This window comes from Microtus oregoni, unplaced genomic scaffold (genome assembly GCF_018167655.1).
Source record: "Microtus oregoni isolate MIOR12 unplaced genomic scaffold, Mior012 000028F_ref0000031, whole genome shotgun sequence".
Classification (NCBI taxonomy): domain Eukaryota; kingdom Metazoa; phylum Chordata; class Mammalia; order Rodentia; family Cricetidae; genus Microtus; species Microtus oregoni.
Window position 1 is genome coordinate 14778088 of NW_024543087.1, and position 27223 is coordinate 14805310.

Consider the following 27223-nt stretch of genomic DNA (forward strand, 5'->3'; position numbering starts at 1 on the left):
GTGAAAGGCCATACTTCAGAAAGCAGTAGGAACCTGGTCCAAATCTGCCATGAAATGAACTAAAAATAACTGGATATTTTGGAGGGAGGAGGGCTCAAATTCCTTCCAAGGTCATTCTGGGTGATTCACTTATAGCAACCATCCCTACATCTGAAACAGAAAGAGCAACAAGTGTTTTCTATAGAAGTTTATTCTCAAAACAGAGCGCGGCTTCACGGAACAATTTACACAGACAGGAAAGAGGGCCACTGTGCTGGAGGGGGACCCCAGAGACGGGCATCTACAGAACCTAGGACGTAGCAAGGACACTCTCCCACTGACAGGCCACTCAGCCCTTTAGGGCAGAGGTCAGCTCAGTCTGGGTAAGGAGAGTTAGCGACCGCTGGTGGAATTTGGCACAGGCAGCGAAGTGGGGTTTTGAATCTCAAAAACTGCCTCCCAAATGTATACACCGGGTAGAGGTGAGCGACCTTTGCCCAGAACCCCAGCCCTGAGCCTCCTTCAGGGTGTGCTGTTAAACAGAAGACTCAGTTGACATTTGGCCTGGAAAGGGTCAGGGTTAGACGCCCCCCTCAAGATGACCAGGTCCAGGGATATCACAGGTGGGTCTTCTAAGCCCCTCTCCCACTTCTCCTACCTTTCACTTGTAAACAAACGGGAAACCATTCTCAACTGTAAACAAAGTGTGGAAGTTCACCGTTTTACATTGTAGACAGTAAATAAAAACCAACACTTTAAAAAAATAATCTTGACCTGTAAACAAGGTAACAAAAATTTAAAGTCCCCAGTTGTGGACATCAGACAAATAACAAAAGAGGTTTGTGAACAGGATCCTAACAGTCATTTTTCCCTCTATAAGGGAATAACAGACTGTGGGGCAGTCACTGCTACAGCCTGGTGCCAGGGAGGACCCTGCAAACAGTGGGAGGCCGAGGCACCTACATTCCGGGTCTTGGATTCCCTTGTTTCTGCTCCTTTGTTCACCCTCCCACTCATCCCTCCAGGGGGCAGTGTAGTGAACAATGGCACCACAGACTAGAGTTGCTTAAGCAGAGGAAGAAGCAGAGACAAAGGAGTGTCCCCTCTACTCACACCCTGGTAGGAATGTCTGATTAGAGGCCCGAGTCCCTCCCCAGGGGAGGAAGGGAAGCCTTGATCTGTAAACATGACGTCTGCTGCTCTCCCAGCGCCCACAGCATCAGTCCTGGGTCTTAAGGCAGTAAGTGGCAGGGACTCCAAGAAATACACATCCACATAGCGGAGTAAGGGCACGAGTAAGCCCTCAGGAGGGAGTGGGAGGACCCCTGTCTGCAAGACCAACCCCCACACACTGGAGTTTGGCCTGTGGGGCACTGGAGAAAATGCAAAGATCAAATTTGCACTCTGGGCTCCAACACTGTTCAGATCAATGTGGGGAAGAGGCAGGGGAGGTGTCCCACTTGTCCACCCCACCCATAAGATGAAAGAAAAGGACCCGGATGAGGCCAACTGCATCTCTCCCCCATCCCCTCCCAGCCCAGTCTGGGACCCCTGGGACACAGAAGAGCTGAAAAATAACATAAGCATATCTCTCTGGTTACAAAGTTACAAAATGTATAAAAGTCCTCCCTCCAACCCCCACCCGCACCTGTCACACTCATGCTCACAGACGCATGGGACTGTCACACTGCACTGAGGAGGGCCTCAAGAGGGCTGCCTTGGGATCAGTCACGACGTCTCTTCCATCGGCCCAAATCCTCTGCTGTCCGTGGTGGCTCCTCACATGCTGCCAGCCCCTCAGGAGTGACCTTCACTTCTGGGAATTCTGTTCAGTGTGGAAATGGAAGGCCATGGCTAAGACGACTTCCCTCTCAGCCCTCAGCCCCCTCATGCCCACTCCATGGTTCTGCGCCCTGCAAACACCCATCTGGACCTCCACAGCCTAGACCTATTAGCAGGTGGCTGCCTAGGTCTCGGCGCTTAAGAAACTACCTATGCAGAGGCTACATGAAGCGTCCGTAATTCAGACAATACCACAAATCTCCGCATCCCAAGGCGTTTGTTTCTCTAAACTGAGTCTACAGATGAAGGGCTACTGTGTAGCTTGAATTATGCCTCACCTCATCAAGGAGATGTGAGATGGGACCGAAACTCAGCTGACTCTGAAGCTCGAGTCCTCAGTCCCCTGGCACTTGTGCAGCCCCCAAGGCCAGACTGCAGAGACCCTGGCGGGTTGTCTCTTCCTCACCCTTCCCTTTCAGCGTCCCGCTACAGCTCTGGTCCTCTAAGCCCCTGCTTCCTACCTCCTCTGTCCTCTCAGCGTTGGGCCCTGCTCAGTCTCCTGGTCCCCTGCCCTATCCACAGAGGCCTACTTCCCTCCCAGTCATGTCTCCTCCAGAGCTTGACCTGGCAGTTTCTCCTTGACTGACAACTCTCCATTGTCTTCTTAGACCTGGCAACTCCCCCGCGGGGCCCTGCTTACTCTGGGTCTGGCCATGCTCGTTCCTGCTCCCCTATACCTTCGTGGATTCCTGTGTGTCCGGCCACTTCTGGGTGTCTCTGGCATCCTCAACCCCACAGATGCCTTGTGGGCCTTTGAGTTGTACTGTGCCTAACCCCACAGCGCCCACAGGTGGGAGCAGTCTCACGTCATGGAATACAATAATGAGCGAATGATATTCTCAGTCTGGCACAACATGCCACTATTCCTCATGACCATCTGAACAAAGATTCCTCTCGTTGTCTCATGCAAATGCCAGGTTATTTCGTACTTTGATGCCCTGACTCCTGCCTGCCCCCTCCACTAGTTCCAGTCTTTGGCAGCACTTTTCTGGGATGTGTAAGCAAGTTCCAGCTAGCCCTGTTCCCATCTTCTGCTAGAATTGTCCCTAATGTGGTCTCTGAGCCTGGAGTGGCCCGTATCTATAGGCTAACTCCCAATTCATTCTACGGTGGACTCGGGTGTTGTACGTGGGGCAGCTGCTCTAAGCTGACAAGAGTGTGAACAGGTGTCTGGGCCCTGCTTACTCTGAATCTGGTGACAACTCCGAGATGCTGTGGGATGTGGCTGAGCGAGGTGTGGAAGGCCCAAGTGCAGAGGCTGTGGCAGAAGGCGTGGCAGTGGTGTGAGGGTGCGAGGGCGTGCTTGAGGACTGCACTGAAGACAGGGCTGAGGAGTTGAAGGAGGCCAGGATAGAGGAGAGGATGTCGAGTTGCTCCGTGGAGGGGCCATGGCTAGGGCCACTGGCTGGGTCCTCCCTGGCTCTGAGAAGCTGTGGGGCTGGTCCAAGGGCCTCTCGTGAGGGATGCCGACTAGGCACCTGGTCCAGCTGCTCCCGAGAGTTCGAGATCCTAGACAGAGAGTCCAGGGGCCGAGATGGCAAGAGGGGGTCCCTTGAGAGTTGCCGCTGTGGAGTCAGGGGCAGAGGTGGGTGCTGTGGGTCAAGGTCCCTGTTGCGGCGGGGTGGGGGCAGTGTGTTCAACCATTCTCGGGGTGCCCCTAAGTCCAGTGGATCCCGTGACCCAAAGCGTCCAGCCATAGTTCCAGGGTAGTCCCGGGGTGGCTGCCTCCGTGGTAGGGTGCTGACCCGATCTCTGGGCTCTAGGCGGCTTGGTGCAACATCCAGGTGTTCCTGGGAGCCTGGCCGGCTCAGGGGACGCAAAACAGGGGCGGGAACTGGAACTTCCTCTAGTCTCTCCCGGCTCAGTTGCCGCCTTAGCAGCAAGTCCAGCTGCTCTCGGGAAGAGTAGCGGCTGGCTGGCTGTGAAAGACTACCTGTGCCCCCGCCTGCATAGATGCGACCATAGGAGGCAGCTGGCACAGCCCGGTGGCCCAAGGTAGCTGCACGGCACCAGGACAGCTCAGGAGTGCCTCGAGTCTTGGGCACCAATGGGTACTGCAACCTATTCTTTAGGATGCCTGTGGAAGAATTGGGGACAGATTATGTATCAGAGAGTAGGCAGGGATCTAGTCAAGGAAGTGCAGACGTGAGAGGAAACTGCAGAGGTCCTACACAGACAGTGGAACAGGGTCAGAGTAGGAGACAGGAATCTTGTGGGTCAAGCTAGGGCGGTCACTGTGCAGGGTCAGGGCAGACTTTCAGGAAGTCAGAAGCGGGATAACCCTAAGTCCTGGAAATACAGGCCTGGGTCAAAAGGGTAGGAATTCCCTTGGCTGGAGCAGAAGCAGTCTCCAGTGTTCCTGTGATGCAAGACCAAGGGCAAAACCCTCTTTGCTGGTGCAAGGACAACCTCAGGATGCTACAGCCAGTGTGAGAGACAAAGACCTAGAGCAGAGCAGCAGCTCTGGACTCCAAGGTCACAGCTTCTGTGGCTTGCAAAGTGAGTGGGAATGCAGAAGCAGAGGGAAGATGGCTTCTGAGGATGCAGGAATACAAGCCAGGATATGGAGGGGGCAGGCAGTCTCTGGGGACCATGAAGCAGGTTGAGGAGCAGGAGCCTGTCAGAGTAGAGCAAGATGACCTCCGCACTTGGGACCAGGAAGCTCAATTCCCATCAGGTCTGGGCCCAAGCAGCCTTCAGGACTCCTACAGCCAGGCCAAAGGGTTAGGAAAAGGCCTACCTTTCCTCTGCCGCTGGGCCCGGCCCAGGGAGGTTTCATCTCCGCTAGTCAAGGCCAGATCTGGCTGGTTGTTATTGGCTGCATCTTTGTTGGTGTCTAGTCCAAGGCGCCTCTCAGAGCCCCAGGCCTGCAGAGCGCAAGGTGCTGCTGCCTCACACTCTCCCAGGGCTGGCCAGTAGGACAGGAGGTCATTGCCGTCCATATCTGTGAAGCCAGAGCAGGTTACAGGAGCCTTGGGCTTGACTCCAGTGCTTTCTAAGACCTGTGAACCAGACTCTGTGACCCCTGGACCTAACGACTCTTCAAGCCCTGGCTGTCCTCACTGAGAAATAGGAACAGGAGAGATGGAGAGATGGCTCAGCAAGTGAAAGCACTTCACCGCCACCAAGCTTGTTAGGCTATGTTTGACTCCCAGGACCGTATGGAAGAGAGAACTGACTACCACAAATCGTCCTGTGACCTCCACCCGAGGACAGTTGGCATACACACCTACTCACACATATACAAAATAAAAGTATTTTTTTTTTTTTTTTTTGGTTTTTCGAGACAGGGTTTCTCTGTGGCTTTGGAGCCTGTCCTGGAACTCGCTCTGTAGACCAGGCTGGTCTCGAACTCACAGAGATCCGCCTGCCTCTGCCTCCCGAGTGCTGGGATTAAAGGCGTGCGCCACCATCGCCCGGCAAAAGTATTTTTTTAAAAAGGAATAGAAACAGGAGGGTGTCCCTTCTCAGATCAGTGGAGCCCCTGAAGGAAGGTTTACTGCGGAGCCATCCTTCTCAGCTAGAAGGGTGTAGAGGAGATGGAAGTTAGCCTTCATCCTTAGCTACAGATGAGATGGAAGTTTGGTGGCTGAGATTAGGAGGATCGAGATAAACCCCTAACCACAGGGATGCTAGGCAGCTGAGGGAACAAATTACTCTGTAACATCTCTGGCCTCAATATCATCGCCCAGGTTGCTCCTGGGTCCCCAAGCACTCCTAAAAATCTGAGTGGGAACGGCACATAGGGTCCCAGTGGGTCAGGCTCAGGAATCGTAAGGAGATGGTAAGGTCCCTACATCACATCTCGGTGAATCATGGGAGTCCCTTGATCACCCATAGAATCAGCGAGTTTCTGTCACCTTTGGGGTGGGCAAGGAGCCTCTCACTCTGGGCTGCCCTGCGGAGTGGACGTTGGAAACGCCCTCGCGTCCGGCCATTGTCCTCACTTTCTGAAGAGGGGATGGAGAGACTCCTCTCCTCCTCCAAGGACAGGTCACTGTCAGAGTCAGAGTCCGCACCTGGGGCAAAGGTCAGGAAGAAAGTGAAGAAGCAGGGGACTTCAGGGATAAGGAAAGGTCCCTAGCTGAGGGTCTGGAGGTGGGCAAGCAAGGCAGCAAGCAGATTAAGGTGGGGGCCGAATGGAGCTTGGGGGGGGGACATAAGTACTTGAATTAATCCAGGGTGAACTAGACAAGCAAGGATGGGTAGGTGCCTTCTGGGGCAGTGACCTGAGAGGAGCTTGCCCTACTCAGTTAGCCATTGCCCCCAGCTTGGGGTAGAAGAAGGCAGATCATAAAGACACCCTCTACGCCCCTCCTCCCTGACCCAGGGCTCCAACTCCACCAGCATCTCGATGGAACATAGCCACATCCAGGTCAGTGGGGCCAGTGTGAGCCTGGAGGCTGTGCTCAATGTGGTCAGCGGTTGAGCCATGTCGAACCAGAACATTGTCCCTGGAAATGCAGAATCCTCCATCAGAGAAGACTGTGACAAGTTGCTTTGGAAGCTGGGGAGCCTTTGAGTGCATGGCCTGCTGCATGCGGAATGGCCGAGGGTGGCTTTGAGTGCATGGCCTGCTGCATGTGGAATGGCCGAGGGTGACTTTGAGTGCATGGCCTGCTGCATGCGGAATGGCCGAGGGTGACTTTGAGTGCATGGCCTGCTGCATGTGGAATGGCCGAGGGTGACTTTGAGTGCATGGCCTGCTGCATGTGGAATGGCTGAGGGTGCCTCTAGGACTATTTATCAGAAGACATCTGGGCAGGGCTGCTGCAGAGTTCCAGGTGGTCACCCTCCCTAGCATCTGATAAGGTCAACGCTTGGTGACATGGAACTAGACTAAGTCATATATGGTCACTCACCTGAGGTAGCTGCGGCCCCGTTGGCTGTCCTGGTCCTGGGCCCTGCCGGAACGGGCACTGCTCACGGAAGAGACGGTGGAGGCACCAAGAGTGATGCGGATAAGGCCACTCTCCTCAAAGAGGGCGGTGTTGTTATAGACTCCAGACCCCTGAGGGACAGGGGTGTGAGCTAGTTCCCAGGCATCCTAGGGTTCCCATCCCCACCTCCAGCCTTAGCAGTCTCTCACCGTCCCGGGTGCTGGCCTTGTCTCCTCAGGAGCTGCCTTCTTGCCTAGACAGGCTGGGGTCCAAGCAGCCCGAGCATCGGCATTCAGGACACAGAAGAGCAGCAGGACAGCCAAGCCCTGTGGGTCAGTGAAGGTCAGTGAAGGTCACTGAGAGATCAGAAGACAGAAGCTCAGAATACAGCCAACAGAGCATCAATCAGGGGCCAATAAAAGTCTCTGTGGGTCAGCGAAGACGGGAGTATCGGTGTGTGTGGGTACAGGTTAGGGTTGAATCAGTGATTCAAGGGTGAGGATCAGAGAGAAAGTGAGGGAACGTCTCAGGACGCATTATGAGAAGGCCAAGTGGCAGGAGGAGCTGAAGTCAATGCTAGTGTGGTTAGCAAGGGATCAGAAGCTGCAGTGTTGGTGAAGGGTAGCCCAGGATCAGCTCTCAGCCTGATCTCAGTGACTACTTGGGTATCAGTTATAGGCCTGGGGTCAGTAGCCAGGGTCAGTGTCTGGTTTAGGATTAGCATAGTCATTCAGCCAGAATGAGCTCCGGGCCTGGTGGCAATGCCACACCTAGGGCTAGGCTGCTGAAACCCCATCCGGATGTAGGATGGGAGAGGGCCACCAGAGGTACCTGAAGGCCACAGAGTCCAGCATGGAGGTAGTGAAAGGCCAGTACGCTGTGGTTGACTGCCAGGAGGCCAAAGAGCCAGGAGGCACTGACCAGCAGGAGGAGCAGGAAGGAGCTGCGCAGGGTCCTGCTGTAAGGACATGGGAGGACACAGGAGGACACGCCAGGGTCAAGCAGGGCTTATGTAGGGGACACAGGAGGACAGACAGGGTACATCAAGAAAACACTTCACACAAGACATGGAAGTCTAAGGAGGATGCTAAAGAAGACGGGCAGTCACGCAAAGAACCGGGAGAGCATTCAGGGAACCCTGAGAGATTGTGGGAAAGACAAGGAGTCAGGGAGCCACGAGACAACAGGAGATAGGCAGACATGTAATGGGGGGTAAAGTGAAACATTCAGGTCGTGGCGGAGTCCTGGGACACTCAAGGGACTGGGAGACAACAGAGCGAAAGTCCTTGTGAGGCTGGAGAGGGAGCACAGGCCAAGGCAGGAAGGACTTCCCTTCATGCAGAATTTGAAGCCCAACCTCCACCAGAGCCCACCCAGGAGGAGTCTGCCATCTTGAGGACCCCTACTTCCCTCAACTAGCCAACTCACAGCACAGAGGTCTTCTTGGCCTCCCTCTGCCCTGTGGAGCAGGATGTGCGGGCAGCGAGGAGAAACATGGTCCCATTCATCTACACCCACAGTCAGGTGGAGCGGGGAGAGAGAGACAGAGACAGTAAGAAACAGAAAGAGACCAAGACCACAAGCCCGAGCATGGAGAGAGAGAAAATGAGAGGGGAGGGGAGGGTATGACTCAGAATGAGACAGAAGAGCTTAAAAGCCACACAGGAGTCAGAGACGGAAAGGGAAGCTGAGTGGGGTTGTGACAGTGACACAGAGAAATGGAGACAGCACGAGAAATAGCTAAGTCTTTGACCCAACTGACCCCCCACTTTCATGCCAGCTGAGTGGGGGTTCACTGTGACCATACACGAGATGGAAGTGGTCCAGGATGCCTGTGCCCCGCCACCTGCTACTCCATCACTTGCTCCAAGTCTCCTCCCTCCTTCCTGAAAATGAAGCACACAGTGGCACCAAGAGCCGGACACTCACCACAATGACAAGGACGATAGGGCCAGCGAAACTCCAGATAAGAGGTTCATGGATGGAGATCCAGCAGAAGTCAGAGTTCCCATAGCCCTCTGGGTCTAGTCCAACAGCCAGGCCTTTGGAAAGAGAAGAGTTAGAACCAAGGAGGTGTAGTCTAAATTCTGACCCCTAGTATGTGAAGGACATGGGATAAATGCAAACAGGATCCTCCCTGGTAGGTGACAAGGTTGGGGGAAATAGCCTGGGATCAGACCATGTGATAGGCGGAGGTTGGAGATCACAGGCCTGTGGGTAAGACCTCACCTAATAACACGGCAGGGACGCCCCATCCCAAAGCATGGTAGAAGCGCATGGCACCACGATCCACATTCCGAGGCTCAACCTGCATCCGATAAAGGTGTAGGCCCTGCACCAGGAGCCACGCGAAGGTGCTGAGGAAGAAGTAGTGCAGGAGGATGGCGACCGCGGTGCACAGCAGCTGAGGGCAGGGCCAAGAGATCGCTGTCAGGACCTCTCCCGCCCACCGCATCTCTGACCCACCCCAGGCATCTGTTTTCCACTTACGATCCTAACAACAGCATTTAATTCCAGCCAGTGTCTAGCCCCAAACCAGGACCTCAACTTGGGCATGCCTGGGAAAGGCGGAGTCACTGGACACATTCCCCTGGCCCTGGCCCTGCACCTGGTTGTGGGTCCTGTGGATTCCCAGCAGAAAGAGGAGCTCTGCTACTCCCAGGGCAGCTGCCACATTGGCGTGGATCCCACGCACATTGGACTTGAGGCTCCGCAGGCTCAGTAGAACAGCTGCAGTCAGGACTAGTGCAGTCACAGACACGGCCACGACCACGTGCGTGAACACCGCCAGCAGCTCTAGGTCTCCCTCTAGCCGCTGTGGAGTTAAGGATGGTCACTGGAATGCTGGGTAGAGAGCTTCCTGCCCTTTTGACTTCCCACTTCTTTAGGTCATTGAACGCAACTCTACCTCACGGGGAGAGGCATCCATAAGGACTCCAAAAGTGCCTGTGCGGCTACAGCGACACCGTGCATGGGATCCATTCCTGTGTACCAACTCACAGTCCCTTGCCGTCCACATCCCATGCTGGTCTGCCCTGTATCCAGAGGAGAGTTAGTTAGATCTACCTTTCCATCCAGATGTGTTTCATTGCAGGCAGAGATTTGTGAGATGGTGGGGGAGGGAGAGAGTGCCTGGAGTTGGGGAACAGCATTCCTCGTGGGCCTAATGGCACGGAGGCATACACTGGGGCCTGGGGACAGGCTGGGGCACCTCCCAGAGGTTAACAGGGACAAAAGGTTTCCAGAGTGGGGTCCTCACGGGCCAGGTGGGTCCCACTGCACACAGATCGCCTTGCTCCGATTCGCTGTCTGTAGTAGGCGGAACTCAAGGTTGATTGGGGACACCAGAACACCACTTAGGAAGTTGCGTCCATGGAAAACAGCCACGCTGACCACCGGGGAGTTCATAACAGGGTTCTGGGGGAGCCTGAGGAGACACCCAGCTGGTCTTGGACACTGTTGAACAAAGACTGACTGCCCACCTCTCCACCAAACCACTTGCCATGACTGACCAGGATCCGGGTCATGCTGGTTCTAAGAACACCATCCAGCCTCTGCTGGGCTGCCAGGGGCTTCAGACTCACTGCCTAGACTGAGCTAAGGCCTGAACAGCTCTGGACTGGCCTATGACTATCAGCCTCAAACCCTCCCTTCTTCCACCCTCCCATCTCTATCTGACTTCCCCAACCAATTTGTGTATGTCTTCCTCTATCAGCCAATTGGCCTATCTGTCCCCGGATCATGTACCCTTCCTGTGTGTGTGTGTGTGTGTGTGTGTGTGTGTGTGTGTGTGTGAGAGAGAGAGAGAGAGAGAGAGAGAGAGAGAGAGATGATCCCCATATATGTCTCTGTCTGTTGCCCCTGCACCTCTGCTGTTCTTTATAACCGAAGAAAATTCACATGGAACTCAGTTCAGGCAGGTTCCTTGGAGCTGTGCGCAGGGTCATCTGTTTACCTGTGGACCTGCTCATCTGCCCACTGAGGAAAGGAATGCTGGGTGGGGTAGAAGCTCACAAAAAGCTCAGGGTTGAGGGGACAAGGAGCAGCTCTATGCCTGGTACCTGGCGCCCCTGCGTTCAGCCTGGAACTGCGCAGGAAGAAGCCCTCCCAAGGTGCGGTACACAAGGAGAATGACAATGGAGATCCCAGGCTCAGGCTCAGGCTCTGGGGGCGCTGTTGGGGAGACCACACTTGAGGCTGTGGTGTTTTCTGTATTGCTGCTTGTGGGCAGAGCTGCCAAAGGAAAGGAAGGAGCCACTGTGACTTCTTACCATGAACACCCACAGACCTAACCCTGAACCCAGCCCAGCATCCGGGCACAGAGATCCCTTCTACACACATCCAGAAACTGGGGAGCAGAGGATGCAGGGGCCACGAGAGGAACATGGGAAAGGTAGTGAGGCGGAAAGGTAAAGATATGGCAAAGTGGATATGGATATGGCGGTGGCCCTGGGAAGGTCTCACACAGCAGCCATGGGGCAGGGGAGGTCTGACAAGGAAAGAACTGGCGAAGAGGTGACATGCTATCAGGCTTTGGGAGGCAATAAGGCAACAGGACCTGGCTCAGGAGTCACAGAAAAGGTTCCTACCTTCAGATGGGGATGGCTGTGGGGACTGGGAAGGCAACAGCACATGTGTATGGGGATCCCAGGCATCCTGGCCCCGGAAAAGGTTGCTATGGTAGCGGGGGTAACGACGGGCTCCCTGAGCTGAACTAGGATGCTCCATGCGGTCAATGCTGAGCACTGCCCAAGAAAAAGATGGGTAACATCTGTCCAGGACCTCCTTCCCGCGCCCAGGGCTACAGCATGAGCTTCACAGGCTGTATTTCCTTGGTATGAGGGCAGGGGCTGGAGGAGGACTGGGCACAGCAGTAGCACCAGCCCCAGAGCTCCCCCTGCCCTTCTCCCTCCCCTCTACCACTCACTGATATTGGGTGTGACTAGTCCAACAGGGTTCAGGTATGTCAGCTCCATATTCCTCGCAAGTGTGGCTGCATATTCCTCCAGATGCCGCACTAGCCCTGCGCTTCCCGGGGAGCCCCCAGGGGCTCGCTGACCCAGGGCTGCCCACAGGTCTCCTGTCTCGGGAGCAAGCAGTGCAGAACCGGCCCACAGCAGATTCTAGAAGGATAGAGATGGAGCTGGACCCACTCAGATAGTAAGGGTGTACAAAGGCTAGACATGAGGGGTCTAGCTGGGTATTACTGGGGCCTAAGAGGCAAGAGGGCAGGATTGAAGTGGATGGGGAAGAGGGAAATTGTAGGAGTTTTGTTTTCCCAGAGGTCAGGAGAGGTATAAACAGGGGGTGCAGGATTAGGAGGCTAGAGAGGAGGAACTATGGAGCTGGGGTCAGGCCATGGAAAAGGGAATACAGATAGAGCACAGCCCACCTCATTGAAGTGGGCATCTTGAGTGGCTGTCAGCCCAAAGCCCTGCTGATGACTCTCAAAAGCCAGCAGGTAGGCCAGCAAGCGGGCAGTAACTCGGACATCTTGGCTAAAGTAGTGGTCGGTCTGGCCGGTCACCTCCCGCAGCCGCTGAGCCAGCTTCTTGGCCTCCACAGTATCCAGGGCTGTCTTGTTCAGCTCCAGGCCATCCAGCTGCCAGGACAAGAATGGCGGTGGTTTTTCTGTGCTCCTGTAGGCATTTCTCAAAAGCCTTACAGGGAGAAAGGCTTGGACAGATGAAAGGGCAACTAGGAAATGCCCAAGAGGTCAAGAGCTGAGGTCTATATTGGGCCCACCACAGGCCCGAAGGTCTTGGGTGCAGGGCACTAGCTGGGCAGAGTCTCACCAGCAGACTGAGTTCCCGGAAGGCAGGCGAGGTGCAGTTGAAGAGGTCAGGCTCCAGCCAACCCTGGTCCTCATCACACAGCCGCACCGCAACACCTGGGGGCAGGCAATCCCTGGTCAGGCCTGGAGCCTGGGTACTTTTGCTGGGAGGTGGCCACAGCACCCTCTTCTATCCCATAAGGAGCCTTGAGGTATGGGCCAGAGTGATAAACATTTATGACTAGGTACCTAGATGCTGCAGCCTAAGCCCAGGTGGCATCAATAGCTTGTTGCTCAATTCTTTCAAGGATTCTGAGAACCATTCTTACCACTAACCACATGACGAAAAGTCTAAGGATGTACTGTAGACACACACACACACACACACACTCTCTCTCTCTCTTATACACACTCACTTACTCATACAGGCCAAAATTCATACACATGCCACCAATGCTCATTGCTGCACACACAGATGTATGAACAAGCGCGCCCGCGCGCACACACACACATACACACACACTGCTCTCTTGTATACTCACAAGCATGCTGACACAGATGAGATCACCCAGGAGTATCATATGACCCGAGTGAGGTGGGGAAGGGTTCTCACACAAGTTTGAACTACCATAATGGAGACTATTCCCATTGCCTTCCCTTGTCTATGCAATTGGGATAGAAGCTGAATAAGTTGTGTCCACTAGCAAGAGACCTAACTTAAATTCAGAACCCCATCCCCTCAAGACAGACTCAGACACATGCACAAGCACAGAAGGACACAGATGTGAGCATGCACACACAATCTCTGTCCAGCCACTGCAGAGACCTCAAGCAGCAGGGAGGGTTCTGGGAGGCCCTCTGGCAGCAAGGAGAAGCTGGTGGGTGGCTCTGACCGATAGGAGGAACCCTACAAGGACCTCAGGAAGTAGGGAAGCGTATGCAAGGACTTAGAGCATAGAAAAGGATCTGAAGGATCCCCAGGTGATGGGGAGGGATCCTTGAGGACCTTGGGTACCAGAGAAGGTCCATAGGGTCCTCAGATCACAGGTAGGGGTCTCCAGGAGGACAGAAGTAGGTTTTAGAGAGCTCAGGCAGCAGGGAGGGGTCTGCAAGGACCTTAAGCAGCAGGAGGGGGGGGTCTGCAAAAGCTCTGGCCGTGGGAGGGGGCAGCGCACCTGAGCAAACACGTACCCCTTACCTGTACCCCGCAATCCTGCCCAGAAGCCAAGAGAAACAGATTGGAGACTTAATGAGTAGAGGAGGGGAGCCAGTGCCCCTAAGAAGTATAAGGGGCCCACATGGATGCCCACCCTATCCCATCTCTTTACAGAGATAAGGTAAGACCACCCAACTTGGTGAAAGAGGCGGCTGTAACAATCAGAAGTCAGACCTGCCCCACCCTCGGCAACAATGCTGCCCACCACATACTCACCCAAGGCCCCCCGGGGACAGGGTACTGTGGCCAAAACACCAAACTTAGTCTGGGGCCACCACACACCAGATCTCAGGGACTTGGGGCAGGCATCATAGAGTACTAGGGAGAAAGGGAGTGTTGAGCCTGGTGGTCATGTTCCAAGGCAAGTAACACCATACCTACGGCTGTTCCACCACTCCCATGCCCAGGCCCAGAGTGTCCCACTCCCCTGCTGGCTTCTAAAGAGCTGGCCTGTTAAAGTCTATGACAAGTTAGCCACGCATGCATAGTAAAGGTAGGGCTCCCGGTGTAACTGGTGTCTCTCAGGAGTAGTTTCCCAGAGCCCACCACCACCTCCAGATGCCAGCAGTGCCACTGGTCCCTCAGCATGCTGGAGCCAGTCCTCAACTGGAGGTGATCAGAGCTTGCTTACCTCGGCAGCCACTGGCTGTCACCTCCGCAAAGGGGCTGTCACAGCTGTTACACTGCCGGCCAAGGGCTCCTGGGCGGCAGGGGCACTGCCCGCTGTGGGGTGCACATGAGCGCGAGGTGGAGCCCACAGGGTAGCAGTCACAAGGCAGGCATGAGTCACTGCCCCTCGGTCGGTAGTAGAACTCCTGTTTAGGGGTGGGTCAGGGGCCTGAGGTCAGAGGTTAGGCTTCAGGGAAGGCTCTTAGGGGAAAGTTTGGGGGATGAGTGGAATCAAGGGCAAAAGTTAAAAAAACAAATCTCAAAAGAGGTCATAGGCTAGAAAAACTTGCCTCAGATGAGACAAGGAAGGGTTTAGAAGTCAAGCATGAGAGGTGGCAACTGGAGTGTAGGACACAGATTAAGAAGTTAGGGCCCAAGTCAGGTGGCAGAGGATAACAAATTGGACAAGAATCATAGGTAGCGTCCAAGGGAAAGTTAGAGGTCAGGGGTCAGAGTCTAGGCAAACCTTGCAGTGGCACTGCCCATTTGTCTTGTTGCAGTTCGGGTCAAAGCCCTTGTGAACATCACAGTTGCAGGGACCACACGTTGGGCTTCCCCACCAGCCCCGAGGGCATTGCTGGTCCATCCTGGGAATGAGATGAGATAAAGTGCATCCATGATATTTCAGTGACCCTGATTGCTCCCACAAGGTCTTTCCACCATCTTAGTCCCAAGCCTCTCACCTGTGTTCACAGTGCTGACCAAAATAGCCATTTGGACAGTCACAGATATAGCCGTGGGGGGTTCCTTGAAGGTGGCGGCATGATCCCTGGTTTTGACAAGGGTTCAAGAGGCAGGCATCCACACAACCTGGGCCATAGTAACCTGCAGGTCGGGTCAGGAAGATCAGAACACTGGTCAGGGGCTAGAGAGATGGCTCAGTGGTTAAGAGCATTGCCTGCTCTTCCAAAGATCCTGAGTTCAATTCCCAGCAACCACATGGTGTCTCACAACCATCTGAAATGAGATCTGATGCCCTCTTCTGGCCTACAGGCAGACACACAGACAGAATATTGCCTACATAATAAGTAAATAAAATATTAAAAAAAAGAACACTGGTCAAAGAACATGGAAAGAAGCAGGGTTCTACCCTCTCAGTTCCTGTCTATCCTAGGCCCTCTAGTTCCTGAGCCTTTCCCATGGCTCCTGGTTCTTTCTCCAATTCTCTCAATGCCCACCTGGCCAGCAGGTGCAGGAAAAGGTCTGCCAGAGGTCTTTGCAGTTAGCATGGGGTGGACAGGGCCCAGATGCACAGGCGTTGGTCACAACACAGCCAGGTTCCACATTTACTCTGTGGCTGGGAGGTGGCAGGGCTGAGGACCCAAAGGGTGTAAAGCCAATCCAGACCCCCTATAGACACAGAGAGAAAATGGCGAGACTCATGTCAAGGCAGTCCTATGGAACCAGCCACACAGTCTGACAATCCATGACATGCAGCCTTCCTCTGTCCCTTCCACAAAACTCAAGGCCTCCCTAAATATCCCCATCCAGCCCCCCACAAGGATTCCTCATTGTGCTGTTTCTGCCGTGTCTTCCAGATGATCCTAGATTATCTAAGCTAGACTCTTACTTCTGCCAGAGGAAGGTTTGATTTGTCTCTGATCTCTCTGGGTCATCTAGCCCCCCTCCCAGGCCAACATGGATTTAAATGCTACTTTTCGGTCCCTAGTGACCCCTATCATAGTCTCATGCTGATCCTCACCTGGATACAGCCAACCAGACCCTGTGGACCCTCCTCCTTACTGCTGGGGGGCAGGCCTCCCACATGGAGCTGCTTTACTTTCAGGCCCTGCAGCTCACCCCCCACAGCCATGGTGTCCTAGAAAGAGGGGACAGTCAGCACGGAGGGAAGGGGCACCTAGTAAACCCCTGTCATACTCCAGAGTCAGAATGGCTTCTTCTAGTACTGTATGATCATGCTTTGACCCCTGTATCAGAACGGTTTGGAAACGAGTCTCTGTGGCAAGGGTGACAGCTACACAAAAGCTCCAGTTAAGAGCTGACTCGGGGCTGGCTGCTCTGCCAGAGCATCTGGGTTTGATGCCCAGCACCTGCAAAAAGCTCACAGCAAGGGTTCTGATACTCTCCTATGGCCTCCCTGGGCACCAGACATATATATGGTGCACATACATACAGAGGCAAATACTCATACACATAACATAAAAAAATAAATAAACAAAGAGTTAAGCTCAGACAGGCTCCTCCCTCCTGGACCAACCTTGTAATTCTATGATCTTATTTTTTGAGCATATATATGAGTATATAGTGTTCATATGTGTATGGGTCAATGATGTGTGTAGATGTATTTGTACATTATACATGTGGAAGCCTGAAGTTGACACCAGATGTCTTCTTTGACCACTCCCCACTTCATTAACTGAGCCGGCTAACCGCAGAGCTCATCAATTCTGGCTAGTCTAGTGAGCCAGCTTACTCAGGCTCTCCTGAGTGCTGGGATTACCAGCAGCTGCTATGCCTGCCCTGTGTTTACATAGGTTCTGGGACTGGAACGTGAGTCCCTACAGTTGCCTAAGCAGGTGCTTTATTCTTTGAGCCATCTCCCCATCCCTGAAATTCCAGTATTTTGGCTTGGGGTAGGTAGAGATTAGGGAAGACAACAGAAGAGGCTTTCGGGAATCAGGCAAAGTCAAAGTCCTAACTACAGAGGTACCACAAGATCAAGGCAGAAATATAAGGAGCCTACTTGACTCAAGAGGGGTTGCCTAACAGAACAACCCAGCTGGTGGAGTAGGATCAAAGCAAAGAGCTAGGAGAATATCAGATCCGGTAGTTGGAGGAGTGGAAAGGAGCTGTACAAGAGGTGGGGGTCACGTAAGTTAAGTCTGGTTAGAAAACTGAGAACAGACTACCCTAGGTTCAGAGGTCAGACCTGGAAGAGGTTGAAGTCCAGTGAAATCATAAAGATATGATGGCCCCTTCGGCCACCTGGCTCCTCCTGCAACTCCAGCCGAAGATCATGCCACCGGCCGTCACTGACTGTCGCATGGTCCAACAGGAGGTGGGCGGCATGGCCTGAGGCCCTACTTAGTGTCACAGACAGCAACCCCTGATCCAGCTGTGAGTAGAAATGCATAGCCCCAGGATTAGATTAGAATGAGGCCAGCAGGTGAGGTGGGGGGGGTGTAGTGGTCAGGAATATGCATTAGAACCTATACCCAATGCATAGCGCACTGTTTGGGGATATCGTGGTGTTGACATGGGTTGGGGCAAAGGACAGAGCCAGGGGTCATGGGTTGGTACAGTTATAAGAAAGAGCTGTGTGTGTGCCCTGAACATGCAGAGAACATTATGATAGGGAAGAGTCCACATGCAGGGTTCAGAGCAGAGTCCAGGGTGTTAAGACATCTGACAGAGAACTATGCTATATGTTCTAACCCAGTTGCTGGGAAGCATTGGCGATTAGCAGAGGGGGAAGAGTGAAGGACTGGAAGGACAGACATACCTGGCAGAGGAGCACGCTATGTGGCCCAAGCTGTACTTGCATCAAGACCCCTTTTGTTGCCCGTGTTCGAAATGCTAGTCCCAGGTACCATGGCACGGACACAGTCATGTCATTTCCAAAGTCCCAACTCAGTGTGCCGTTGCCATGGAAACGGTAGGGATGGGCCATTGCTGAGTGCAGAAGAGAAGTAGGGTTACAGATCCTATCCCAAGAACAGGCCTTACTCACCCTGCAGGGTCCTCCTGCCCCATGATGCCCACTCACTGAGGCGACAGTCTTTGCCACCAAAGCCCACAGGACAGTCACAGCTAAAGCCACCCCAGCGCTCTGAGCAGAAGCCACTGTTCTTGCAGGGGCCTGAGGCACAGAAGTGCAACTTGGCCTGACAGCCTGGAGAGGAAAGGACAAAGAAGATATGAGAAGGCTGCGTGAGGACTTGAGTGCTGGACAGGATGCTAAGCCCAGGGGCTGAACGTGCACAATGTCATCCTCCCATTCTAAGGAGTAGGTAAGTGTGAGTAAGGCCCTACAGGCCGGATATAGTGTGGCTCTTGCCATGTAGTATTGGATTGGGGTCCGATATGGAGCCATCCCATGCAACCCTCCACCTCCTCCTCGTGATGGAGAAAGGGACTTGAATGGGGACAAGTAGCTTTTGGGCCTACCTGCCATAGTGCCATTGTTTGCAACGAAGGCTGCCATGTCCATTCGGCGGCCATCAATGTGCAAGTCTCGCATGCAGCCAATGAAGTCCTTGTGGGACACGGGGAAGTTCTCGGGAAGGTTGGGGACACCCCCCAAGAGCAGAGGGCCCGTCAGGTCCAGGGACCTGGGGGTCAGGAGTCTGGGTCATTGGTGGGTCTGGAACCAGAGTAGGGTTGCTCCTGGGGGCTACTGGAAATAGGGGATAGGACTAAGGGAAGGGGGATTAGCAGGAGAAGATAAGACCAGGATGGGCAAAGAGTTAAGAATGCAATTGTGAGGAGGTAAAGAAGACCATGAGGGGCAGATGGTCGGGGAAAGGGGGGCTACTTTGGTTTGAAGACAATGATGAGGAGGGAGGTATTTGGGTGGCTGGGGTGGGGTAGAGAAGAGGGATTGAGGGGTGACGTCAGCAGGCTCACTGGTCTCAGGGGCTATTTATGAGATTAGTGGACTAGAGGCAATGTGTATCATTAGAGACTTAAGGTATGGAGACATTTTCGAGGACAGAATGCCTAGGGACTTTTTCTGAGGACTGTGTGGAAGCCAGAAGCCATGGGTAGAATCTGGGATTGGGGGCTAGACTGAGTAGGCTTCCAGTGTCTTTGATCTGCCTGTCTGGCAGACTATGTGAAGGGCTAAGGTGGGCTCTGGTCGCAGAGAACATGAGGAGCGGGGGGTGGGGGCCTCACTTCTTGGAGCTTGTTTGCACACCAGCAGCTGCACATGCGTAGTTGCCAATCTCAGCACCAAACTGCAGAGCCACAGCCACATTGCAGTCATCCACACTCAACACAGCCACCTTGTCCTTCGAAGGGCCCTGAGCACCCCCTAGGGCATCTGTCCGGGGCTGAAGACCAGGCACACCAATCAACAATGCCCCTGTGGTTGGTAACTCCTGAGGTGAACTCAGAATCCTGACTCCCCGACACTGCCCACCCATACTATGCCAGAGGCGGTGCCCACCTTGTTGTAGTATCTCAGATGCACGGTATGCCACTGTCCATCACTCAGGCCTCCTGGGACTGTGGGGCTCACCACTGTATTGGATTCACCTGTGGGGAATCCATTATGCATGTGGCATGTTGTCTGGAGTTCCTGAGTGGCCCCATCCCGGCAATTACATAAATACAGGTACTCAAAGGGTCATGCTGAATAACGGGATCACCATATCCCCTGGTGACCATACTGGCTGGACTACAGAGTCCTTGAACACGTAGGAGAAACACAGACTTCCCCAAGGGACGGACCTTCCCTGAGGGAGTGGCCACAGAGCCCGGTCCTCACTGTTATCTGTTTGGCACTGAAGAGTGTGCTCAGGGGTTCAGTTAAGGGCACCTGAGGGGACACACTCATTGACTCTGCCAGCCATCCCTGGAACACATGCATCCCACTCACTGCCACAAAAATCCACAGGATCACCCACCCGTGGAATATGTAAGCCGCACTTGGCCAGCCACAAGTTCTAGAGCCAGAAAGTCATGCTTCTCATTTAGGCGTCCGTTGTAGAAGAGTAGCCCACTGGGCTGCACTGTTGCAAACCTGGGGGAGATGGACCGGGACCATTAGGAGCAGACAGCTCACACCCTCTGTTGGAAAACCAGCTCAAGATGAGCCGAAAACAGAGCATGGAAGATGCCAGAGTATCCCAGCAGAGGTCAGGGAAGAGGGCGGTGTCCTGGAAGGACCACAGGACTGGGCGGTCAGCAATATGGCTCAGGGTTACATAGGTAGGGACAGAGGAGAGACATGCAGTGACACGGGGCGGGCACCTACGAGAGGGACAGCGTGAGGTGGAAGCGCTGCCGCAGGCCGCGGAACATGACGAACGAACTGGGAGGGAAGGAGCGTGCGGCCACCTCACAGCGCGGGCCCTCGAAAGCGCCGCCCGCGGGGCACTGGCAGCGAAAACCGCCATTGGGCGCGTTGGTGCAGGTGCCCCCGTTGCGACAGACGCCTGGCACGCAGCGGCCAGCTTCAGTGTCCAGCTCGCAGTCTTCGCCTGCAGGGCAGCACGGGTCAGAGGACCACGCCCCGCCCACGCTCTCGGAGGCCGGAGCCTCAAGGCCAAGCCCCTCGGCCTCTGACTGGTTGAGCTGCCTGTGGGCACGCCCTCAAACGATCTGGGCGCCATCGAGAACCCGCCCACAGCCTTCGTCGCTCCGCCCCTGACCCCTCCCCTCCAGGGCCTTTAGCCTAGGATTTCTAATTCTCTCCCAGCTTTAGGCATTCTGCGGGCTGACTGGGCTCAGCCGCTCCGCTTACAGGACCCAGTTGCCTTAGAAAGGATGCCCAGTGCTCACTCGCACTCCGTAGTCCCGCCGCTAAACGTCGCCAGGGCTTCATCCGGCCCTGCACCCGACTTACCGGTGAAGCGCGGGCGGCACACACAGGTGTAGCCTCCCTCGCGCCGCGCACAGGCGCCGCCATTGCGACACGGGTTCGAGTAGCAGAGGTCGAGCTCAGTCTCGCAGAAGTCTCCCGTGAAGCCAGGCGGGCAGCGGCAGCGCAGGCCGGCGATGGGCTGGATGGGTCGGAAGAGCGTGGAGGCCGAGGCCAGGAAGGGCGCGGAGGAGTCAAAGCGGAGCACAGACACGCATTTCATGTAGTTCTCACAGGGCTCGCGCAAGCACACGTTGTCATCAAAGGGCAGCACGTCGAGCAGCGAGCGGGCAGCCAAGGCGGCACGGCGCACGTACAGTTGCTCCTGCAGCTCCTCGGAGCTGAACCAGGGCCCTGCAGCGCCTGCCCCAGCCCCACGAGGGGCCAGCGCCGAGAAGCTCACGTTAAGCACGGTGCCCCCCACGTCCGTGTCGTTCTGGATGTTGAAGATGAAAACATCCTCGGTAGGGGTTGCGAGCACTGCAGCCACGCCTTCAAGAAAATGGCCCAGCAGCGGTGATAGGAAGCGCTCTTGCCACATGTTCTCCAGGCGCACAGTCAAGCTGTTGGCCAGCAACTCCTCCGTGATGATGACCACACGCAGCACACACTGTGCTGTAACACTATGCAGGCCATCTGCAGGTAGGGGCAAGGACAGTGATCAGTTTCCGGTCAGTAGCTGCCTCTCCCTGGGACACAAAAGGTCTGAGGCCAGTGATTACCTAGACCTACGAGTCAATAGACTGACCCCTAACAAGGTACAAGTCTAGAATTAGTAATCACCGTGTCTCCCAGCATCAAGGTAACAACTGGCTGCTGCTTCCTACTTCAGCATCCCCAACCAACACGGGGAGAGAGGCTTGAGTCAGTAATTTATCCAGCTCAGATCTGGTCCTTAGCATCAGGGCACTCCACCAGCCCTGCCCCGACAATTCCCAATGAGTCAGTATTCTAACACACAAGAAGTTCTGTAAGTGTTCAGTAATTCATATTCCTAGTCATTGTGATCGATAGGCTACCTCCACTAAGGATAGGAAGAGAAAAAGCCAGGACCATTGGCCATCCATTTCCAGTTTCCCATCTTCCCCCACTGAAGCAGAAACAGCAGAACACTCTCTGCAAGAAACAATGGGGGAGGCAAAGGCCAGGTGTGTGGTGGCGCAGGCCTTTAATCCCAGCACATGGGAGACAGAGGCAGGGGCAGGCAGATACCTGTGAGTTTGAGGCCTACCTGATCTACATAGTGAATTCAAGTCAGTGCTACATAGTAAGACCCTGTCTCAAAAAATAAAACACAAACAAAACTAAAGAAAGAGCCGGGCGGTGGTGGCGCACGCCTTTAATCCCAGCACTCGGGAGGCAGAGGCAGGTAGATCTCTGTGAGTTCGAGGGCAGCCTGGTCTACAAGAGCTAGTTCCAGGACAGGCTCCAAAACCACAGAGAAACCCTGTCTCGGAAAAACTATTAAAAAAAAAAAAAAAAACTAAAGAAAGAATAAGTTCCTTAGCCGGGCGGTGGTGGCGAGGAAATGAAGGCCTCGCCTCCTCTGTCAGTGCCAGAGCTGAGACAAAAGATTCTCCAAGCCTCTGGCACTTCTAGACAGTGATACTTCAAGGGTCTTTCCACTTGGTCCCTTCTCTGAGGGAAGGGTTCATGAAAGTTCAGGGAAATGAAAGCTATTGGATCGCTGGACATTTTCCAAAAGGAAAGGTCCTCAGCCTTTGGATAATAGCATGGACCCATTCCCTGTCTGAGGCTGTCAAAGTTAGCTGCTCTTCCTGACCACTGAAATAAGTGAGGGGAGACTAGACCCAAAGTAACCCTTATCTAAATTTGGGCATGAAATGAATGAACTTTCTGGATTTTCCTAGAAACACAAGAGCATCACAAAGAACCTCTGACCTTCCTTCTTTAAAGAGAGAGGAGCAAGCCAAGCAGCGGTGGCGCACGCCTTTAATCCCAGCACTCGGGAGGCAGAGGCAGGCGGATCTCTGTGAGTTCGAGGCCAGCCTGGTCTACAAGAGCTAGTTCCAGGACAGGCTCCAAAGCTACAAAGAAACCCTGTCTTGACAAAAACAAAAACAAAACCGTAAAACAATAAATAAACAAATAATTTTAAAAAGGAGAGAGGAGCAATTCTTATACGAACAGCTACTTATGGTTCTTACATGCCCTAGAATCTTAAGGATTTTGTAGACTGTCCAAGAACCTGAGTGGAACTGAACTTATCTTACTGGGTACAGGAAGCCACCACTTTAGAGATTCTGGTTTGAGCCCCAAAAAGCTAAGATCATTAGGTCACATGCCTATCCTGCACCCCTCACCTGTTACAGTTACCAGCATAGAGGCCACTAGTGGGCGGTTGTTGTCTAACTTCCGGCTGAGTCGAAGCTCCCCACTGGTCTGGTTGACCACCAGCAGCTGCAGCTCATTGCCCCTCTCAAAGGAGTAAAAGAGGTGGTCAGAGACATCTGGGTCATAAGCTGGGATGCGCCCAATGATGCCTGAGGGGAAGGTGTCAGAACGGTTGGATACATAGTTGTTGAAGAGGATCTGGAAGTTGTTGAGCACAGGACTATTGTCATTCTGATCAACCAGGCGCACATGGACAGTGGCCCGGCTGACCAGGGGAGCAGATGTGGCCTGCACCACAATCACGTACTCCTGACGAGCCTCATAATCCAGGTCTATGAGTGCTGTCAGCTCTCCAGAAAAGATGTCCATTTGGAACAGCTCAGGGATGTTCCCTTCCACAATCTGGTACATGATGTGGGCATTGGGGCCTTCATCTGGGTCCACCGCAGTGATCTGAGCCACCACTGAGCCTACAATGCTGTTCTCCTTCACCCTCACTTCAAATTCCTCCGCTGGGAAGACAGGGGCATTGTCATTCACATCTTGTACAGTCACCTGGATGCTGACTGGAGTCCGAAGTGGGGGCACACCACGGTCCACAGCATAAGCAGTCAGCTCATACACTGGTACTGCTTCCCTGTCCAGCCGCCTCACAGTCCTGACAATGCCAGAGGTGGGCTCAATGGTAAAATCTCCATCTCCATCTTCCCCATTCTGGAAAGTATATTGGACCCGGCCATTGGCATGAGCATCCCGGTCAGTGGCTGAGATCTGCAGAACACTAGTGAAGGGAGGAGCATCCTCAGAGACCAAGCCTGTGTAGTGGGAGGCTACAAACTGAGGAGCGTTATCATTCACATCGTTGACCATTACCTCCACATAGGTGGTATCTGCTTTCTGTGGGATGCCATTGTCCCGAGCAGTAATGGCCAGTGTGTATGTCACTTGGTCCTCGTAGTCCAGTGGAGCTTGTAGTGTAATGGCCCCTGAGTCTGCATCAATGCGGAACTGGGGCAGGTTGTCTTCCAAAAGATAAGTGATGCGAGCATTTTCACCCACATCATCATCAGAAGCACTGATGACCACCACAGTGCTACCCACTGGCCGATCTTCATTCATGCTCACAGAGTAATGAGCACTTTGAAAGACAGGCCTATGTGTGTTGGCATCCGTGATGTTGATATGCACATAGCAGTGATCATGAAGGGCACGGTCAGATGCGGTAAGCACCAGCTTGAAGTAGCGCTCCTGCTTGTAATCCAGGGGCAGAGCCAGTGTCACCAAGCCCACACCACCTTGGGTGCTGATGGCAAAACGGTTCCGAGTGTTGCCACCTGTGATTTGGTAGCTGATGGCACTGTTGGCATCTCGGTCCACTGCGGTCACACTGACCACACTGGTGCCCACAGCTGCATCCTCATTGAGCCGAAGATGATACTCTTTCATGGTAAACTCTGGCCGATTGTCATTGACATCCAACACAGTTACTGTGACACTGGCTGAAGCAGAAAGTGGGGGTGACCCATGGTCTCGCGCTTCTACGCCGAAGAAGTAATGTTCCACAGACTCACGATCCAGGGGACCACTCACAGAGACCCAGCCAGTGGCACTGTTTATCACAAAGGGTGTGTCTGGTGCCACACCAGTTAGAGAATACTCCAGCCTGGAGTTCTCCCCGTGGTCGGCATCCACTGCCTGAATGTGAATGACCGAGTGGCCCAGGGGTGCATTTTCCAGAACAGAGACCTGAAAGGGTGTGCTGACAAAGATAGGAGTATGGTCGTTGATGTCTACCACCTGGATGCTTGCCAAGCCTGTGTTGTTGGACAAAGGTGGCCTCCCTGCATCTTGTGCCCGGATACGCAAAGCGTACTCTCTCTCTGCCTCAAAGTCCAGAGGTGCCACTACCTGGATCTCACCCGTGAGACTGTCGATGGCAAAATGGCCACGGCTGTTGCCGCTGATGATGTTATAGTGCACCAAACCATTGGCGTCCTTGTCCTGGTCCGTGGCCGTGACACGTAGCACCACTGTATGAGGGCGCACATCTTCACGCACCTGTGCCACATAGCGCTTCTCGCTGAACTGAGGCGCATTGTCATTCTCATCCAGCACAGTTATGTGCACTCGAACGGTGGCTGAACGTGGCCCCGGCTCCTGTCCCTGGTCACTAGCTTCTACCACCAGCTCGTAGCTTTCCATGTGTTCCCTGTCCACGCGGCCACTGGTGCTGATAAGGCCCGAACGTGGATCAATCTCAAAGGCAGCAGCTGCCTCCTTGCGTGCAGCTGGCGACCCTACGAAGCGGTAGCGCAGGTTGGCATTAGGTGGCGCATCGCCGTCGGTAGCACGCAACTGCAGGATGGGGTATCCTTCTTCCACATTCTCACGAAGTGTTTCCCGATACTGGGCTTGCTCAAACACTGGTGCGTGATCATTGCGGTCAGCTACTGTCACCGCCACCATGGTGGTGGCTGAGAGGCGCGGTGAGCCATGGTCCTGTGCGGTCACCCGAAGGTAGTGGCGTTCCATACTCTCACGGTCCAGAGCGGCCGCAGTGCGGATGAGGCCACTCTGAGGATCAATGCTGAAAAGCTCCAGCGAGCGGCTGTTCATGAGCGCCGCCAGCGAGTAGACGAGGCGCCCCGCCTCGCCTGGGTCCGGGTCCTGCGCCACGACGCGCAGCACCGCTGTGCCCGCTGCCTCATTTTCAGGTACCAGTGTCTGGTAGTTGTATTGAGGAAACTGCGGGTGGCGGTTTGCGGCACGCCGGGGCCGACCCTGGTTCTTGGAGGGTATTTGCTTGGCTTCAGAACCAGTTTGGAATCCTGGAGGGCGCGGCCCAGGGCGCAGAAAGAGGAAACGGCTGCGGAAGGGACCGCGGGAGCGCATGCGCTCGGGAGCCGGCTCGGGAGCTGTCCGGGGCTCGCGTGGTGCTGAATCTGGCGTAGGAACTGTCCTTACAGCACGTGGTGCTGAATTCTCCCCTAGGTCAGATCCCAGAGAGCCAGGAAGGCAGTTCCGCCAAAGGGGTCCCCTCTCCGTTCGAGAAATCGCGGATCTCTCACCCTGACCCTTGTGTCCTGGGGCCCACAGTTTCCCACAGCAGCGAGAGGTTTCCGCTCTCTTGCGAAAGGCTCTCCTAGCATTACGCTGGAAGGAAACTGACCCGGAGCCATCAGGCTGAGCCAGAAGGTCCGAAGGATGGGGAGGGATGTTCCCCAGATCTGGATTCCCTGGGGACAGAGCCTCAAGCGGCAGGCTACCTCTTCGTAAAGGCCCTTTCCGCCCACAAGAGGAGATCTCTGGATGCCAACATAACAGATATTCTGGCCCATGACCAGCCTCTTGCTCCCGACTACCCAATGCCTGGGCCACCAGCTCCGCGTTTGGTTGCTCAGGGGTCCCTCGTTCGTTCCGGGCGTTTTGCCTACCTACTCGGAGCCTCATGAAGACAGGTTCCCTGACTCCCAGGCCAGACTCTCCATCCTCCCAGACGCCAGGAGAGTCGGGACAAAGAGCTACGGCTCCACTGCCGGTCTGCGCTCTTGGCCCAGTAGCAGTAGCTACCCCTGGGTCCCAGCCCTGGTCCCCACCGCCCCCCAGCTCCTCTCGGCTAAAAGGGAACAAAGAGAGGAGAAGGAGCAGTAGTATCGGGGTCGACGGTCCCCGGAGATCCCACCATAGAGGCCGCCTCGCCATCACCCCCCGCCTCCCGGCACAGCCTCCGCCGCCCCCCGCCCGGGTCCGGGCCTTGGGCCCGCCCCGCCGCTCTGGCCCCCTCCTGGGCCCCTGCCGCCGCCCTGGCCCTCCGCCCCTCGGCCTGTCGCTCCGCGTCGCCACTGCTCTCTGGGCACCATCTACTCCGCGGCCAGAGACCTTTTGGCATACAGCCCCGGCTTTTGCCGCCCCCACCACAGCATCCCCGACGCTGCTGCCGCCTCCCGACGCTCCAACATGGC

At 54.7% G+C, this 27223-nt stretch overlaps 1 protein-coding gene across 6 annotated transcripts; it reads right to left on the reverse strand.

The window, feature by feature from the left end:
• Nucleotides 1–210: 210 nt before the first annotated feature.
• On the reverse strand, nucleotides 211–27223 carry Celsr3 (cadherin EGF LAG seven-pass G-type receptor 3). 6 transcript variants are annotated; one of them, XM_041676758.1, is made up of 36 exons: nucleotides 23231–27223; nucleotides 20892–21542; nucleotides 20301–20526; nucleotides 19951–20066; nucleotides 19491–19579; nucleotides 19217–19374; nucleotides 18488–18651; nucleotides 18087–18212; nucleotides 17823–17992; nucleotides 17250–17435; nucleotides 16062–16178; nucleotides 15538–15709; nucleotides 15043–15184; nucleotides 14826–14946; nucleotides 14322–14505; nucleotides 13907–14008; nucleotides 13673–13687; nucleotides 12497–12591; nucleotides 12094–12303; nucleotides 11629–11824; nucleotides 11291–11446; nucleotides 10763–10934; nucleotides 9961–10128; nucleotides 9610–9736; nucleotides 9310–9516; nucleotides 8931–9105; nucleotides 8631–8743; nucleotides 8130–8209; nucleotides 7533–7656; nucleotides 6911–7027; nucleotides 6684–6832; nucleotides 6166–6275; nucleotides 5682–5840; nucleotides 4562–4765; nucleotides 3007–3898; nucleotides 211–1804 (listed from the first exon to the last, which is right to left on the reverse strand). In XM_041676758.1, exons 1-36 carry the CDS (start codon nucleotides 26961–26963, stop codon nucleotides 1777–1779), a joined length of 9954 nt encoding a protein of 3317 aa, XP_041532692.1. In that variant the 5' UTR covers nucleotides 26964–27223; the 3' UTR covers nucleotides 211–1776. The 6 variants fall into 6 exon arrangements, with proteins under 6 accessions (XP_041532692.1, XP_041532690.1, XP_041532691.1 ...); XM_041676756.1 differs by having other exon boundaries at nucleotides 6148–6275; XM_041676757.1 differs by having other exon boundaries at nucleotides 7533–7659.

Bases quoted from the DNA above. Each gene is read 5' to 3' on its own strand.
- Celsr3 (XM_041676755.1), bottom strand. From the start codon at position 26,963: ATGGCGAGGCGGCCTCTATGGTGGGATCTCCGGGGACCGTCGACCCCG. The intron at 10,129-10,762 runs GTACCAGGCATA...GTGTCTCCTCAG, and splicing joins GCTGAACGCAGGGGCGCCAG to GCTCCCCCAGAACCCTGTTA. The intron at 7,028-7,532 runs GTACCTCTGGTG...ACTGACCCACAG, and splicing joins CTGGACTCTGTGGCCTTCAG to GGCTTGGCTGTCCTGCTGCT.